This window comes from Plasmodium gonderi, assembly GCF_002157705.1.
Source record: "Plasmodium gonderi DNA, contig: Chr04, whole genome shotgun sequence".
Taxonomy (NCBI): Eukaryota; Apicomplexa; class Aconoidasida; order Haemosporida; family Plasmodiidae; genus Plasmodium; species Plasmodium gonderi.
In genome coordinates, this window is record NW_021628928.1 from 94,186 (window position 1) to 112,956 (window position 18,771).

General features: G+C 28.9%; 2 protein-coding genes across 2 annotated transcripts; both read right to left on the reverse strand.

The window, feature by feature from the left end:
- Positions 1 to 1,192: 1,192 nt before the first annotated feature.
- On the reverse strand, positions 1,193 to 9,802 carry PGO_040140 (hypothetical protein, conserved; the record flags this gene model as incomplete). Its single annotated transcript, XM_028686202.1, has 2 exons — positions 1,193 to 9,223; positions 9,596 to 9,802. The coding sequence occupies 2 exons, from the start codon at positions 9,800 to 9,802 to the stop codon at positions 1,193 to 1,195; spliced, it is 8,238 nt and encodes a 2,745-aa protein (XP_028542003.1).
- A 5,290-nt stretch (positions 9,803 to 15,092) lies between these two features.
- Positions 15,093 to 16,022, reverse strand: PGO_040150 (Plasmodium exported protein, unknown function; the record flags this gene model as incomplete). Its single annotated transcript, XM_028686203.1, has 2 exons — positions 15,093 to 15,611; positions 15,798 to 16,022. 2 exons carry the CDS (start codon positions 16,020 to 16,022, stop codon positions 15,093 to 15,095), a joined length of 744 nt encoding a protein of 247 aa, XP_028542004.1.
- Positions 16,023 to 18,771: the final 2,749 nt, after the last annotated feature.

An 18,771-nucleotide genomic window follows, 5' to 3' on the forward strand; every position in this document is an offset into this window, starting at 1 on the left:
ATAATTATATACTATATAACATGTTTGCGAATATGAACATATAAAACAAAGTTTTATTTATCATATAGAAAATAGTCCTCCCATATTTTTAAATTTATCTCCTGCGTATTTATTTCATTGTACAGAACAAATAGGAACTAGTATTTCAGATATACTTTAAAGATGTCCAAAAAAAAAAAGAAAAAAAAATTTCTGCACTATAATAGTTTCAAAACATACTTAACCGATAAGAAAAAAGTTCTATTCCTAAATTTTTTTCTTTATTTCCGTTAAAATTATTTTATTAGAGAATTTTCCATAGCCCTTCTTGAGACATTCATTTAGAAATATTGCAAAACTTTTTTTAGTGAAGATTACTAAAAAATGTGAAAAAATTATCTTGTCATCAATCTGACAATTTTTTACTTTTCCTACCCAACCCTATTTTGTTAAAGCATCAGATAATTTATGTTTATCTTTTTTATTTTATTTATATTGAAATATAAAAATTAAACATTATTATAACAGTTTAATATGGCGAAAAAAAAAAAAAAAAGTTGGAAGCATATATGCGCAAGCCATGCACATTCATAGTTATTTTAAAATTTGTGAATTAAAGAGCGTGAAATGAATATATAACTATTTCAGTTTAAAAAAATTACAAATTAATTGTGGAGTACATAATTATATATATACAAGTTTATATATATGAACATATATGGGAAGAAGATACAATAATATTCGTTCACGCCATTCCTACTATACATATATATATGTATATATATACATACATTTTAAAAAGGAATGCCATAAAAGTATAAATTTTCTATGTCAAGCATTTACGAAATTCGTATAAATAAAATGTAATTTGAAAAAGAAAAAGATGAAAACTTTTGTAAATAAAAAAAATATTCCCTATTTACCCAAATCGTGTATGTTTTTTTTTTTTTTTTTTAAAATAAAAATTTTTATCAATGAAAGCCTTGATAATAATGAGCCAGAAAAGGTCCAAGGGGCGGAGTTCTTTATTTACTTTCCTTCCATGTAAAAAATTTAAAAAATTTTCCCAAATTAAAATATAACAGTAGAAGTATATCCACACCTCTCACCTTTTTTATCTCTCTTACGTGTACTTTCTCTTCCTATTTTTTTCTTTTTTAAGTATACCCTTTATTTGTTAATGCAATGCGCACATGTGAAGTGTATAATACATTTATATATCGTCCCATATCGGGAAGTTGTTATAAACATTTTCAAAATATCTTCTCAGGTATGATAAGTTATTAAAAGCATCTACATAAAAGGAATAAAATTTTCTGTTTTTATCTTTATTGAATTTCATGTCTATTTTGGATAAAAGATACGTTACTGAAAATATAGTTAGGCAGGATGATAATATAGATGTAGTAACTGCTCCAAATGCCAAAAAGCCAAATGCACCCATTCCAGAGAAAAATGGTATAGAAAATATTTTATATTTATTTACTAATCTTTTCATTTTATCCAAAAATCTTTCATTAGCCTTAATAATATTTTCATGACCTCTCTCTTCTGGTTCCATTAGTTTAGTAATTTCTTTATCAACTTCTTCATCTACTCTCAGTAGGAAATTTTTAACTGTTGTTAAATGTGTTTTAATTATTTCAAGGCTTAATCTAATTTTATCAGAAAATTTCAATGCTGTTTCTTTAATTTTTTCGGGAGAAGATAATATATCCTTTGTTACTAATAACATATTTGCTATGTTCTTTCCTACTGCTTTAAGTATAGGTTTTTTTTCCTCTAATTTTAATAATTTACTTAACGATTTTTTTTCAGAATGCTTATCCTTGGACACACTTTCTTCTTTCTTCTTTGGTGCCATAGGCGCCTTTAATTGTTCTTGCATTTTCATTAATGGCACTCCTTTAGGCATATGACCATGGAGCCTACCTGCGAAAATATTCTTCATCGCTTCTATTTCTGATTGAGGTATACCTTTTGTCTTTCCTAATATATTTGGTATACTAGCATTCAAGCTTTCAACACCCTTTAACTTTCCTAACATATTTTCGTTAAGCCCTAGATTTTTGGAAAACATATCTAATATATTTTTCTGTAAGTCTAAATTTAATTCATCCGATTCTTCATCCTCCGATTCTGCACTTCCGGATAACATATCTGATGAATTATCTTTTTCTTCGCTTTCCTCTTCGCTTTCCTCTTCACTTTCCTCTTCACCCTCCACTCCACATTCCTCTTCAGATTGTTCTATATGTAATTTTACTGGCTCTTGCAGTGGATATTGGGATTCGTCTACTATGTCTCCCTTTACTTCATCTACAGGTTCTACTTTTTCCTCCTCTTCTACAACTTTCTCCACTGACTCTTGCACAATTTCAAGTGTCTTCTTTATATGTTCTTCTATCACCCCCATTCCATCTTTTATGATTTCTTCTGCATCCTCTGATAACACTTCCTCTGTAGGTTCTTCCACAGTATCAACAGTTTCATGTTTTAACACTTCAGTTGAAACTTCTGTTGCCTCTTCTGATAAAACTTCCTCTGCAACTTCTTCCACTGCATCGACTGTTTCATGCTCTATCTCTGCAGTTGAAACTTCCGTTGCATCCAACTCGTCCATATCTACTGCTTTCTCCACTTTTATATCCTCTTCTTTTTCTTCATCTTCTACTTCTTCTACTCTAACATCCTCCACTATACTTTCATTATCATCCTCATCATCATCTTCTTCATCTTCTTCATCATCTTCATCATCTTCCATATTACCCGATAACATGGATAATAATTTTTTTTGTAAATCCGCAGTTACTTTTTTTATTTCTTCTTCATCTAATTCTGCATTATCAGGCCTGTGTAACTGAAATTGTTTTTTAATTTCATCCAAATTTAAAAAGTCTGGATCGATTTCTTCGATTTCTTCGATTTCTTCGATTTCTTCGATTTCTTCGTTTTCTTCTCCACTTTCTTCTCCGTTTTCTTCTCCACTTTCTTCTCCGCTTTCTTCTACTTTTTCTTCTCCACTTTCCTCTCCACCTTCCTCTTGAGATTGTTCTATATGTACTTCTACTGGCTCTTGAACCGTATATAAAGGTTCTTCTATTATATCTCCCTTAGCTTCCTCCTCCATAGATTCTTCCACAGCATCAACAGATTCATGTTCTAACACATCAGTTGAAACTTCCGTTGCTTCTTCTGATAAAACTTCCTCTGCAGGTTCTTCCACAGTATAAACAGTTTCATGTTTTAACTCTTCAGTTGAAACTTCCGTTGCATCCAGCACGTCCATATCTACTGCTTTCTCTACTTTTACATCCTCTTCTTTTTCTTCATCTTCTACTTCTTCTACTCTAACATCCTCCTCTATACTTTCATCATCATCATCATCATCATCTTCTTCATCATCTTCATCATCTTCATCATCTTCCATATTTCCAGATAACATGGATAATAATTTTTTCTGTAAATCCGCTGTTACTTTTTTTATTTCTTCTTCATCTAATTCTGCATTATCAGGCCTGTGTAAGAGAAACTGTTTTTTAAATTCATCCAAATTTAAAAAGTCTGGATCGATTTCTTCGCTTTCTTCTTCACTTTCCTCTCCATCTTCTTCTTCATTCTCTCCTTCGCTATCTTCTTCACTTTCTTTTGCTACTATATCTTCTGCTACTTCCACTTCACTTTCTTTCTTACTTTCTATTGCTGCTATATCTTCTGCTACTTCCTGGATTGCTTCCTGTGCATCTACATCTAGTGACTCTTCTACACTTTCTTCGTATTCCTCTTTTGTAGAATCTACATCATTATATATATTAGATTCCATCCTTCCTACATAGTTATCCTCAACGGATTGCTCTACAACGGTTTCTACTGATGCTTCTGAACTGTCTTCTTCTGGTGGTACTATAATATCTTCAATAGTTTCTTCTACAGATTCGTGTGCTGATTCTTGTTCAGCATTTTCAAGATTTTCTGTCACAATATCCTCAACGGTTTCTTCTAATGACATATCTGCAACATCTTCTCTAATGTTATCGATGGCCTCTTCCATAGCTTCAATATTTTTTTCGGTAGATTCCATAGATTCTTCTACAATACTTTCAACATCTTTTAGTATAGATTCTTCTACAACACTTTCAACATCTTTTAGTATAGATTCTTCTACAACACTTTCAACATCTTTTAGTATAGATTCTTCTACAACACTTTCAACATCTTTTAGTATAGATTCTTCTACAACACTTTCAACATCTTTTAGCATAGATTCTTCTACAATACTTTCAACATTTTTTAGCATAAATTCTTCTGAAATTTCCTCTAAATTATCTTCAATAGTTTCCTCTACGTGTTCTTCTGCTATTGGTTTTTCAACGTGTTCTAAAATTTCTTCAACAACTTCTTCTACAGATTCTTCAGCTATTACATCTGCAACATGTTCAATAATTTCTTCAGCAGATTTTTCTACTGATTCTTCTACTATTACATCTGCAACATGTTCAATAATTTCTTCAGCAGATTTTTCTACTGGTTCTTCAGCTATTACATCTGCAACATGTTCAATAATTTCTTCAGCAGATTTTTCTACTGGTTCTTCTACTATTACATCTGTAACATGTTCAATAATTTTTTCAGAAGATTTTTCCATTGATTCTTCAACAGCTCCTTCTTCGAATTGTTCTACAGCTTCCTCTTCAGACTCTTCGGCTGTTTCTACAACTGGTTCAGATACAGCCTCTTCGACAGTTTCTTCCTTTAATTCCTCCATTATGTTTTCCATCACATCTTCACTTGATTCTGTCGATTCTTGTATATTCTCCAAAACAGTTCCTAATAAATTTTCGTTCTCTTCTGTTTTCTGTTCAAAGTTTTCTAATAGGCTTTCCTGCAGTTCTTTTAAAACCTCAAACGAATTTTCATCTACACTTTCTGCTACATTTTCATCTGTTCTATCTTCCAGGCTTTCTAATACATTTTCTTTTATTTCTTTTAAAATGTCAAAAACATTTTCTGATACTATTTCATTTTCTACTGCTTCATTTTCTACTGCTTCATTTTCTACTACTTCATTTTTTACTACTTCATTTTCTACTGATTCATTTTCTACTACTTCATTTTCTACTGATTCATTTTCTACTGAATGTTTTTCTGTAACCTCCTCTGGGTGTATTTCTACACTTTCTTCAAAATTTTCTAATATACCTTCTTTTTTCACTTCGGTACTTTGTATATTACTTAGCATATCATCCTTTATTTTTTCTAAATCTTCTAACACGCTATCATTCATTCCAGCTCCTTTTTCAAGGGTCTGCATCAAATCTATTAAAGCATTTTCGTGGTCTTCAACTTTTCCTTCTATATTTTCTATTAACTCATTCTTTAATTCTTCTATAGATTCTAGTTTTTCTTCATTTGATTCTTTATTTTCTTCTAAATTATTCAATATACCTTCTTCAAAAAATTCGCTTTCAGCGTAATCAGTAACTTCGTTCTCCATAGCAGATTCTACTGGAATATTTAAAACATTTTCATTTACTTCCTCAACCACGTCTAATTTCTTAGATATGATTTCCTTTATTTCTTCTAAAACATCTAATGTATTTTCATTGGATTCTTCCTTTTCTACTAGTATTTCTTCTGCAACCTCCTCTACAGATTCTTCTGCTTTTTCTTCTTCCTCTTCTATTATCTCATCTGCAGCTTCTTGCACAACTTCTACAGCTTCCTCTACATATTCCTCTGCAGACTCTTCTAAGGGTTCTGCTTTTTCTTCTTCCTCTTCTATTATCTCATCTGCAGCTTCTTGCACAACTTCTACAGCTTCCTCTATGTATTCCTTTGGAAAATCCTCTATAGATTCTTCTGCTTTTTCTTCTTCCTCTTCTATTACCTCATCTGCAGCTTCCTGAACAACTTCTACAGCTTCCTCTACATATTCCTCTGCAGACTCTTCTAAGGGTTCTACTTTTTCTTCTTCCTCTTCTATTACCTCATCTGCAGCTTCCTGAACAACTTCTACAGCTTCCTCTACATATTCCTCTGCAGACTCTTCTAAGGGTTCTACTTTTTCTTCTTCCTCTTCTATTACCTCATCTGCAGCTTCCTGAACAACTTCTACAGCTTCCTCTACATATTCCTCTGCAGACTCTTCTAAGGGTTCTACTTTTTCTTCTTCCTCTTCTATTATCTCATCGGCAGCTTCCTGAACAACTTCTACAGCTTCCTTTACATATTCCTCTGTAACTTCCTCTACAGATTCTTCTACTTTTTCTTTTTCCTCTTCTATTATCTCATCTGCTGCTTCCTGAACAACTTCTACAGCTTCCTCTACATATTTCTCTGCAGACTCTTCTAAAGGTTCTGCTTTTTCTTCTTCTTCCTCTTCTATTATCTCATCTGCTGCTTCCTCTGCAGACTCTTCTAAAGGTTCTGCTTTTTCTTCTTCCACTTCTTCTACTTCATTAGTAACTTGTGTAATTTCTTCTACAACTTCCTCTAGCGGTTCCTCAACTGCATCTACATTCTCCCATGAATTATGAACGAGAGAACTAGTAACAGGTTCTTCCATGTTTTCTACATTATCGAAAATGGGTGTTACTGTATCATCATTTTCACTTGCTTCTTCTACTTCTACTTCATCGGATATGGGAATAGCTAATTTATCAGGTTCATTCATAGTTTCTAGCATATTATCAAGCACACTATTAACAGGTTCTTCCACTTGTACATTTTCTTCTACGTTATCAAATAAGGATGAAGTAACTGGTTCATCATTTTCTACATTCTCTTCTTCATTATCAAGTATGGAAGTATTAGATGGTTCTTCTTCCACGTTATCAAATATGGATGTAGTAACTGATTCATCACTCTCTTCTACATTCTCTTCTGCATTGTCAAACATGGAACTAATAGCTGGTTCTTCCATATCTTCTACATTAACTTCATCATTATCAAGTGTGGAAGTAGTAACTGATTCTTCTACATCTTCTACATTCTCTTCCACGTTATCAAATATTGATGAGGTAACTGGTTCATCATTTTCCATGTTCCCTTCTTCATTATCAAATACGGATGTAGTGGCTGATTCATCATTTTCGAAATTCTCTTCTGAATTATCGAATAGGGAAGTAGTAACTGGTTCTTCAACTTGTTCCAAATCTTCTAAATTATCAAATATGGATGTAGTAACTGGTTCTTCCACTTCTGCATTTTCTTCTACATTATCAAATAGAGGCGTAGTTTCTGGTTCATCACTTTCTTCTACATTCTCTTCTTCATTATTAAATATGGGAGTAGTAAATGGTTCTTCCACTTCTTCTACATTATCAAATAGGGGCGTAGTTGCTGGTTCATCACTTTCTTCTACATTCTCTTCTTCATTATTAAATATGGGAGTAGTAAATGGTTCTTCCACTTCTTCTACATTATCAAATAGGGGCGTAGTTGCTGGTTCATCACTTTCTTCTACATTCTCTTCTTCATTATCAAGTGTAGAAGTACTAGAAGGTTTTTCCACATTCTCTTCTTCATTATCAAGTGTAGAAGTATTAGAAGGTTTTTCCACATTTTCTTCTACATCATCAAGTGTGAAAGTATTAGATGGTTCTTCTTCCACATTATCAAATATGTGCATATTAACTGATTCATCACTCTCATCTACATTCTCTTCTACATTATCAAATAAGGGCGTAATATCTGGTTCTTCCAGATCTTTTACATTCTCCTCTTCATTATCAAATGTGGAAGTAGCAGCTGGTTCTTCTACTTCTACATTTTGTTCATCATTATCGAATGTGGAAGTATTAACTGGTTCTTCCACTTCTTCTACATTTTCTTCTACGTTATCAAATATGGATGAAGTAGCTGGTTCATCATTTTCTACATTCTCTTCTTCATTATCAGGTGCGGAAGTAGTAACTGGTTCATCACTCTCATCTACATTCTCTTCTACATTATCAAATAAGGGCGTAGTATCTTGTTCTTCCATTTCTACATTCTCTTCTACATTATCATGTGTGGAACTAACAGCTGGTTCTTCTACTTCTACATTTTCTTCATCATTATCACGTGTGGAAGTATAAACTTGTTCTTCTTCTACATTCTCTTCTTCATTATCAGGTGCGGAAGTAGTAACTGGTTCATCACTCTCATCTACATTCTCTTCTACATTATCAAATAAGGGCGTAGTATCTTGTTCTTCCATTTCTACATTCTCTTCTACATTATCATGTGTGGAACTAACAGCTGGTTCTTCTACTTCTACATTTTCTTCATCATTATCACGTGTGGAAGTATAAACTTGTTCTTCTTCTACATTCTCTTCATCATTATCACGTGTGGAAGTATAAACTTGTTCTTCTTCTACATTCTCTTCTTCATTATCAAATATGGAAGTATTAACTGGTCCTTCCACTTCTACATTTTCTTCTACGTTATCAAATATGGATGAAGTAGCTGGTTCTTCCATTTCTACATTCTCTTCTACATTATCAAATATGGAACTAACAGCTGGTTCTTCTTCCACATCTTCTGCATTATTAAGTATGGAAGTAGTAACTGGTTCATCATCCTCTTGCACATTCTCTTCTGTATTGTCAAATATGGACGTAGTAACTGGTTCATCATCCTCTTGCACATTCTCTTCTGTATTGTCAAATATGGACGTAGTAACTGGTTCTTCTACTTCTTCTACATTCTCATTTACATTATCGAATATGGATCTAGGTTTCTCTTCATTTTCCCTTACTTCCTCTACATCTTCCCCATATTGAGATACATTATAGAACATACTGCTGCTGTGTTCTTGTTCCTCATTTTCTTGTTCTTGATTATTCTCTCCTGTACCGAAAATGTTATTATTCACTGGTTCATTGTTTTCTGTATTTTCTATTACATTTTCATAGTTCGCTTCTTCGTCAGTACCATCAACTGCTTCTGTATTATCACTAGTCTTGTAATTTTTGAATCGTTTTCTTAGGTGCTCTATAATATCTGATTCTATATCTTCTTCATTTTCTATCTCATCTAATAGAACTTTATTTATTTCAGTATCTCCATTTTCTGAAATTCCTGTTGAAATTTCATCTAAGTATTCATCACTACTATGGTCATCTAAGACGCCTTCCTTTACAGCTTGAAAATGAAGTTCATCCAATTCATCATTTTCTGCTAATAATCTGGTGAAACGTTTACTTAAAATTTTATATGACTTAACATTTTTATTATCCCATGATTCGTCAGAGGTACTCTGGAAAAAAGAAGAAAAAAAAAAAAATAAAATAATAATAATACTTCTACTAATATTACTACTACTGCTACTACTGCTGCTACTATTACTGCTACTACTACTACTAAAAATAATAATATGCTAAAAATCACTCTGCCTCTTACATAAATATTTTGAAAAACAACAATTACTGAAATGTAACACACATGCGTAAAACACAAAAAAGATCTCAACATAAAACCTTGTGTGTAAAAAAGGGATAAACAAAAACAAAGAGAGACCACAAATATTCACATAGTTAGCACTTTGCATCAATATATGTAGTACATGCACGTGTGTATGCATTGATGCGTTCTATTCATATCCCTCTATTCTACTATGTATTCTTCCTACATTGTTGTCTCCATGAGAATATTGCATCACCCATATAAAAATGGTACAAGTAACTATTTTGAATAAAAAAGAAAACCTATTTACTTTTTCTCTCATATGACATTTTTTTAATGTGGACATGTCTGTTCTATTAAAATTGTTGCTTGCATGTTGATTATTATTTTCATTATAATTAGACAAATTCGGGATGTACCTATTATTTATCATTTTTATGGTATCTCTTCTATATGTTAAAAAATATATTCAAAATATTCATGTGGTATGTGGTGTGTTGTGCTGCATGTGTATATATATGTGTGCGCATGCATGCGTGTTCGTTCTCGTATAACTACACAAAAAATATTTCGAAAATGATCTTCTAATAACTTCTTATAAAAAGGTACTTTAAAACATTTTTTATTATATAATTGGTAAAAAAAAAAAAAAAAAAATAGAGTTAATAGAATCTATATTTATAAGCCGTTCGATATTATAAATCCATTCTGCATACATATATAAAGCGCTCTCCTATATCTATGCTGTGTATATATATGTACGTATAATTCTACATACATATAAATACAAGCATATATGGAAATACTTAATAGTTCTGTATTAACATTTTCCCTTTCAGAAAATCTTCTTTTTTTTTCTTTTTTCTTTTCCAAAAAAAAAAAAAGGAAAAACAAAAAAAATCCAATTAAATTAATTATATCTTAAATTTAAATTCAAATGATAAATTACTCAAAAAAGAAAGAAAAAAAAAAAAAAAAAAACAAATAAAAGCGGTTATAGGAAACTTTCAATAGTTAGGCATGCTTTTTTTTTCTTTTTTTTTCATTATGTAATTTCTCTGTGTACACTGAATTTGAAAACCAAAAAAAAAAAAAAAAAAAAGAAACAGCTAAACTAATGAAATTGAAATCCTCTAGCACTAGGAAAAAAAAAAAAAAATTCTTAGTTGTTTATTATACATACATATTTACATATATATATATATATATATATATAAATTTCATTATTTTATTATCTCTTTATCTATCAGTCATGGTAGTTAGTAAATATATATCTATAACACATAAACCTGAAAAGTACTGGTTGACATTTCCACATCTATGTACATAAACATCTATGACATTGTAATTGTTACAAAAGTTCGTTCAAAACTTCAACAAGAAAAAAAAAAAAAAAATTCCTAAAAATAGTTCATTTCTACTTAATATGTATAGTATATATATAACTACTTCATCAAAATTATGCTTGTGAAAAAAAAAAAACAAAAAACAGAAAAAAAAAAAAAAAAAGAGTAGATAAATAGATGCATAGATGAGCCCCCCAAGGCAACATTTTATATGCACTATCTCTTATCGTGTTAATACATGTAGAATCATTTATAATACAATAAAAAACTAACTTTATTATATGGGTATAGAGAATTTTTTAATATATATTATAAACGCACCCAATTTTTGAATTTTTAACTATAGGCAATTGTGGTTTTTTTTTAAAGCTTTACTGTTTTTTTTTTTTTTTTTCTTGTTTTTTTTTAAATAAAGCACAAAAAATTTAAAAACATGCGTTAACTTTGCTGTGCCTTATACATATATACAATATATAATAAAATGTTAGCAGTATATAGTTTTAAAAAAAAAAAAAAAAAAAAAAGTTAACCAAAGAAACCGTTGAATTTAGGCACACTTGGCTGTCATTCTAAAAATCTAAAACTAGGTGTAACTCAACTTCCCTACATGCAAAATTTGTTTTTACAAAAACGGATTTTGCATTATATATATATATATATATATAATAATAACTATACAACCAATATTTCTTGTGTTATAAATAAATGAAAAAAAATTATAACAACATTATATATCATAAAATTGCTCATGCATATACAAATATAGAATTATCTGTACATTAAGAAAAAAAAAAAAAAAAAAAAAAAAAAAAATTTAAACATCCTGTTTTAGTCATTGATCGACCAAACCTTAAGCACAATAAACTGAACACCTTTTTAGTAGAAGAATTATTAACGAATTTACAACACTAACAAAAAAAAAAAAAAAAAAATTTAAGATTTCAAAAAAATATTGTATATATATTATATATAATAATACAGTCATTTTTTCACGCAAGAAAAAATATGTGTAGAACAAATAAAATTCGCATTTATGAAATTGTACTACGTATATATAGATATATATGCAATTATAAGGAAAGCAAAAAGTAAAATATCTACAGAATTTGTAAGATACAACTTAGTAATCAAACCTGCGAAACTGCATTGATAGAAGTTTACTATTACTAGATCATCCTACTCTTGTGTTCACCTTTTCATATATTACAATCTATTCCATTTTATATGCTTAAATAAGGTTAAACAAAGCCATATTAACAACTTTTTTTTTTTTTTTTTTTTTTTATATAACGAAAACATGTTTAACTATGTATAAAAATTTGAAGAGGTCGGTGTAACAGGTTGTTCTTCCAAATGCAGATGTTTAATTTATTAACAGTATTATACAACTGTATAATTGTTAACAAGCATAGATGCACAAAAGAGGGAAAAAAAAAAAAAAAAAAAAAAAAAAAAATCAGCAGGATCAGATGAATACAATTTTTTAAAATATTTTTATTTCCTTACAATTTCTTCCTCAAGTATTACTTTAAAAAAAAAAAAAAAAAAAGGTTCATTTATTTTTTGGCCTTTATTTTAAATTATTACATATATATGGTATATAAAAAAACCTTTTTTATCCATTTTTATATATTCTCTACATTTTATTTTCAGTTGGAACACGCACCAATATATGGGCGAACAAAGGGGTGGGGGTCTAGCACAAACTTTCACAAAAGTGTGTAGTTCTTCGTCCAGTATTTATATACATAACACCATTGTGTCTATGTAATCTTTATACACATGTCACAAACAAGATTACAACGTAATATACTAAAAATACTTCTATATAGTTTATAAAACCATTTAAAAAAAAAAAAAAAAAAAAAAGTAGTGTGTATATGTGACTTTACTTTTTCTCTGCACTGTAATACCTTTTAATAATTTCCATCTTAAACTGCTTTTTGGCATGTCTCCCATTTTAACTCTTTTATATCTTTAATGGAAAAACACGAAAAAATGTTGTAAAAATATGTATCACAGTAATGGGAAATGGAAGGAGCTCCTAAATTAAACATACAAATGAGAGAAAACATGCCAAAAAAAAAAAAAAAAAAAAGAAGTAAAAGATCCACTTTCCTTCATATAAACAGACGTAACAATCGTATGCCACATGTAACCCATATATTTTTTTATAGCTCCTTTGCTAGGATTAAAGCTAATAACCGAATATACACACTTTCTCCACAAACAGGTTGATCATATAGAGTTGATTTTTTCTTGTTCTTTTTCTCAAATGAATTCATTATCATTTTTTGTCCTCATCCATGTTTTCCCCACAACACATCACGTAGTATAATATCAGTCCAAAACTTTTTACTTATTTAATCTTAACACATTTTACGTTAAGCTCATTATGTAGTAAAATACCAGTTAATGTGAAAGTATATTTCGCATTGACTAAGACGTTTAAATGAATTTTTCATCTGCACATTAATGAGTAACCTCGGGTTCTTAACTAGTTTTTTTCAATAATTTTTTTTTTTTTAACTATGTTGATAAATTCTGATCTTGAAAAAATATACTATGTTTTTTTTTTTTTTAAGGGACATATAAGAAGATATAAATTTATTTTATTATTTTTTTTTTTTTTTTTTTTCTAAACGACGTTTTGTCATTTATTCCTCATCCCCCCGTTTGAGAACAGGGGATGATGTCCTTATTTTTGTCGCCAATTTTTGTCCATTTTTTTTGCCACATTTTTTATCACCCTTTTTTGCCCAACCATGTGTGCGTTTATTTTCCTTGATATTCCTTGTTGTTTACCCAAGGGGAGAGAATTTTTCCTTTTAAGCAGCTGATATAATAAGTTCCCATTCTCCCTCATATGAAAATATTACTCTTTACATTGTACTTGTAATTTCATCACCACAAACCACTCTCTCTCATTCACACAAGTAAATGTTTGTTCCAGAAGAGGAAAAATAAACCTTCCTTTTTATTTACGCCATACTGAGGGAGGGAAAAAAACGTTACAAAGTTGTGTAGAAAGTGGAAAACTCATTAAAAGAAAAATATTTTTATGATTAATTTAATATCTTTTCTATATAGCAGGTGTATATATACTGTCACAAGGAAAGTAATATATTTATATCACGTTATTGCGTAAGTAAAATTTTATTTAAATTACTACCACTACTACTACTACTACATTTTTTTTGGTATAAACAATCAAACTGGTTTTTATTAGCATGTGTATCATACGTCTTGGTGTGGAATTCTTAATGTGGGGATGGAATGGACGTATAAAAAATAACTTTATCAAGTTCATTTAATCGTAAAAAAAAGAGGGGGAAACAAAAAAAAAAAAAAAAAAAATGTAATATAATACAATGTAATAGTAATAATAATGATAAATTGCAATGCACTGTTATAATCTTATTGAGTCTTAAATTGTCCTAAGTTTTCTCTTCATATTAAATAAAGAATACTTAGAGTCAAAGTGCCCATAGTCCATTAACATAGAACAAATTTACTTGTAATACATTTTACCAAAATTTCAAATGGAAAATTTTATTCATAAAATAGGAATAATGCCACTAATGTTTTTTTTTTTTTTTTTTTTTTTTTTTTCTTTGGAAAGAGGTTTAAATATATCTTGCACAAGTGAGCTTAAATATGTTTATTAAAATTAAATTTTTAAAAAATTAAACAGGATGGTGAGGTTCGTATTTTCATTTGTTCTGTTCACATTAGTTGTTACATCTAGTGTGTATGATTTTCTCTTTAAAAACGTCCAACTATTTCTGTGAAAAGTATATACAAACATGGGGGTCTAAAATGCTGATACGTGTAATCATATGTGTATACATATGCATGTGTCATGCACATGTTCACCTTCACCTGTGTGCAATATTTTACACTAGTTAAAAAAAAAAAAAAGGAATGGGACGAGGTGGGGAGGTAACAATGTACATGTTCACGGTACAAAAAAAAAAAAGAAAAAAAAGAAAGGAAAAGAAGAAAAAATAGTACGCATTGTTAACAAATTACAAAAATGACGCAACCTATGTATCTATACATATGCTCATCGCATGCCCCCCCCTCGCCACCTCTAATGTTCATATACACACTCACAGATTCCCACTTATGCATTTCCTACACTTTTGAATTGATCTCTCAATTAGATTGCCTGTATCTCTATGCTTGTTGAAATATCTCTATCTTGTTTTTCCCCTTTTTAAATTTTCATCAGGAATGGAATAACATATTTTGAGTAATAACGTGGTACAATATACAATTATAGGAACCAACCCCAGGCACAAGTACACACATAGGTGGTCTATGGTATATGCAAGAAACATATGCACCTGGGCATCTGAATCATCCTTTTGGATTTCATTTTGACATTTCACTGCGTATTTTAAATATTTTATAAGCCAAGTAACATGTCGAAATGAAAGGTAAAAACGACACGGTTAAAAAAACCATGGCAGTAAAAGCTTTAGATTTAAAATAGTACGCAGTAAAAGCAGCTAGAGTGCCCAAAACAGGAGTTGAAAATATCTTAAATCCTCTAAAAAAGTTTTTCACTTTTTCAAGAAAATTTAAGCCACTTTTAATTGGTTCGTCCTTTTCAGCTTCTATATACTTAAGCGTTTTTATTATTTCTTTTTCCACAATTAAATCAATTTTTTTTATAAAGGCCATTATTTTAGATACAATGTTTCGTCTCTGTTCTTCGTATATGTTTTCTATTTTTTCTACAATATTTTGTTCTAGTTTATCATAAGTTTTGTTGGAGTTTTTTAAACACTCAATTAAAATTCGGTTCTTTCGTACATTTTCCCACTGTCCTTCATTGGTCCTCCATGTGGTACCCTCATGATATTCTCCTCTCGTTTTGTCAATAGCCATCTAAAAATAAATACAAGTAGGGGGAAACGATATGCCCATATAAATGTGCTCAAAAGGGGGAGAAAAAAAAAAACACACACACAAACACACAAAAATATATTTCTTTACACATTCGCTACATAATATATATATATATATATATATATATATTTTTTTTTTCCTTTTTGTCCCCTGTTTCTATCTTACACTATGTGAAGAAGGCTGCAATAGTAAAACCAAGTTGACAAATATCAACACTTTTGCAAAAAAAAGGGGAATGCTTATTCCCCCAATTTTGTGGCACCCATTTAACATTCCCACATTGCTAGTTCCACACGAATCCACCACTTTTTTATTTTCACTTTTGCATGTTCCATAATAAGACTCAGTTGCACGATGGTTGGAAACATACTGGGGATTTTTCATTGCCATTTTTTTATGCTTGTAACAAAGAAAAAAAAATAATAATAATAGTAATAATAATAATAATAATAATTTCAAATAATAAATATGGGAAAGAATAAAAGATAGCACAGTTTTAATGATACATGATTGTATAATAATAATATATAGGTTTGTTAAAACAGCAAAAAAGAATAAATGAGCAAACGATTTGATTAAGTTTTCGTATAAATATGTACAAAATTATTCATTTGTTTACATAATCACGAAATAAAGTGTAAAATCAAGGAAAAAAAAGAGAAAAAACGAGAAAAAAAAATTTGTTCTTAACTTTCTAAAAAAATTATTAAAACAGAGCATATAAATATATCTACTAGAGCGTACTTTTTTACTTTTTTACTTTTTTTACTTTTCTTTTTTTTTCTTCTAATACAAATATACTGAATGTAATATATTGTGATGAATGAGATTAGGTATAAAAAATAATCTTAACCTACTTAATATACTAAAGCAAAAATAATGCACATATTTATTTGCTCGTAGCTATTATTATTATATTTTATTTTATTTATTTATTTATTTATTTACTTTTTTTTTATTTTTTTTTTGTTACTCTGTATATAGTACAATGAAAGAGTATCTAATGTAGCAATACTGGGCGTTAGTTAGGTGTGACGAAAATAATAAAAAAAAAAAATAATTCTTAAATATCATGCTAAGGTATGTAATCCAAATATGATGTAAAAAGTAATAATAATGATGAAGCTGAAACTCAGAAAATAAAAAAATAAGTAAATAGGATCTTCCAGCATTTTTTTAATAATTCTAAGTTTTCAAGCAAAAAAAAAAAAAAAAAACATAAGAAATAGAATTATTGAAAAAGTTTTCATTATTATTTTCTCTAAAATAAGCTAGAAAGAGAATTGTAATCATTTTTTTACAGGGAGAAAAGAAAAAAACATATTTGCAACATTTTCATGCATTCATTTTTTATTTGTCACACAAAATAGTGCCAAACGCTATTTAAAATATCCATGCAAAATAAGTAAACTCATGAGGGGGAGAAAAAAAAAAATACATATGGAATATAAAGTTCAGTGAAATATTTAATATAGTATTAAATAATGAACAACAACACCTTATACATTTTTAACATTCCCTTTATGTGCACATAAATTATAAGAAGAAAAAAAAGAAAAAAAAAATCACATTTATATTATGTCAAAAAATTTCCTTAGCTATCTACATGTGTTTATACCACACACACACTTCACCACCACCACCGTTATGTATAACTAGTGGAATTGAACATGTGTAAAATTCTACTTAATCTATCATTAGTCCATATTTAAGATATGAATATGTCTAACTACTTGTAGTTTTTAAGAACAATTCCAATTTGGCTTATAAAAAGGGAGAATATGTAAAATAGAAGAGTAGGTTTTATTTATTATTTTTCTAACCTTGTGCTATGAATATTTCTTTTCTTTTTACGTAAATCTCTTCTAATATGAGTTTATTTATTTCTCCTAAAAATTGTCAACAATTGGACAGGGAGAAAAAGTTAAGAAGAATTACTCCCCACTAGTTGTTAACTATAATTTATTTTTTAAAAAAAAAAAAAAGATGTTGATGATAATGACTGTCGAAACGGTACTACATATTAATGTATAATAAATTATTTAAGTATAAGAAAAAAAAAAAAAAAAAAAGGAAAAAAATTATTTGAAAAGATTTATTTGTGCTTGTATTATGTATAAACAATTTTTTCCCACATAAAAGCTTCTCCTATTTCGCTGTAAAATTTTGTGATTGTTAAAACGAAAGTATGACAGATAAATTATTATATGTATGGCAAGTTTCATGTAACGAATTTTTTTTTTTCCTTTTTTTATATCCCATTTTGTAAAAATGGAATCCACTTTTTCATTATTCAAGTCTAAAAGTTTGTATTCATGTTTTTATGAGCATATCATATATATATGTCCACACGAGGTATGTCTATTTTTATTAAGTACAAGAAATATAATTATTACTGTAAATCTCTTCAGGCTCATATAAACACTCTACATTTTAATTTACCCCAATTAGGCTAGGCGTTCTAACGAAATATATTTATATATACAAACATATACCTATTAATATATTCGCATATTCTCGTAATATGTTTGAAAAAAAAAAAAATCTATATTATTTCTAATTACCCCAATTGGCCAATTTTGTCCCCTTTGAATTCATTGCTATTCCTGCACCATTGAAGTTGTAGAAAAAGAAAAAAATAAAATACTTAGTGTCATGAGATTTTTTCTAAAGTATCAAAATTGTGACGCATAGTATTTTTTTTTTTTCATTCGAATTAGATACGCAATTATAATTATTTTTATTATTATTATTCTTATAGTTACTTTTATTTTTATTGTTGTTCCTATTATTATCATTGTTATTTTTGTTATTTCTGCTATTTCTGCTATTTCTGCTATTTCTGCTATATCTGCTATTTTTGCTACTTTCGATATTCTTTTATGCTTTTTTTTTTTTTTAAACCCTTAACAGTTTAGCCGTTTTTTTTTTTTTTTTTTTTTTTTTAACGGAGTCGTAACTCGAATAGTTTTTTTTTTTTTTAGATTTTTTTTCAAAAAAAAAAAAAAAAATTTATTATACATATTATTTTCCATTTTCGAATAAATTTTTTTTTTTTTATCTCCATTTTTTCCCTAAGTTTTTAATGATAAAAACTTAGTCAAAAAAAAAAAGTTTACGATTTAAAAAAAAAAAAAAA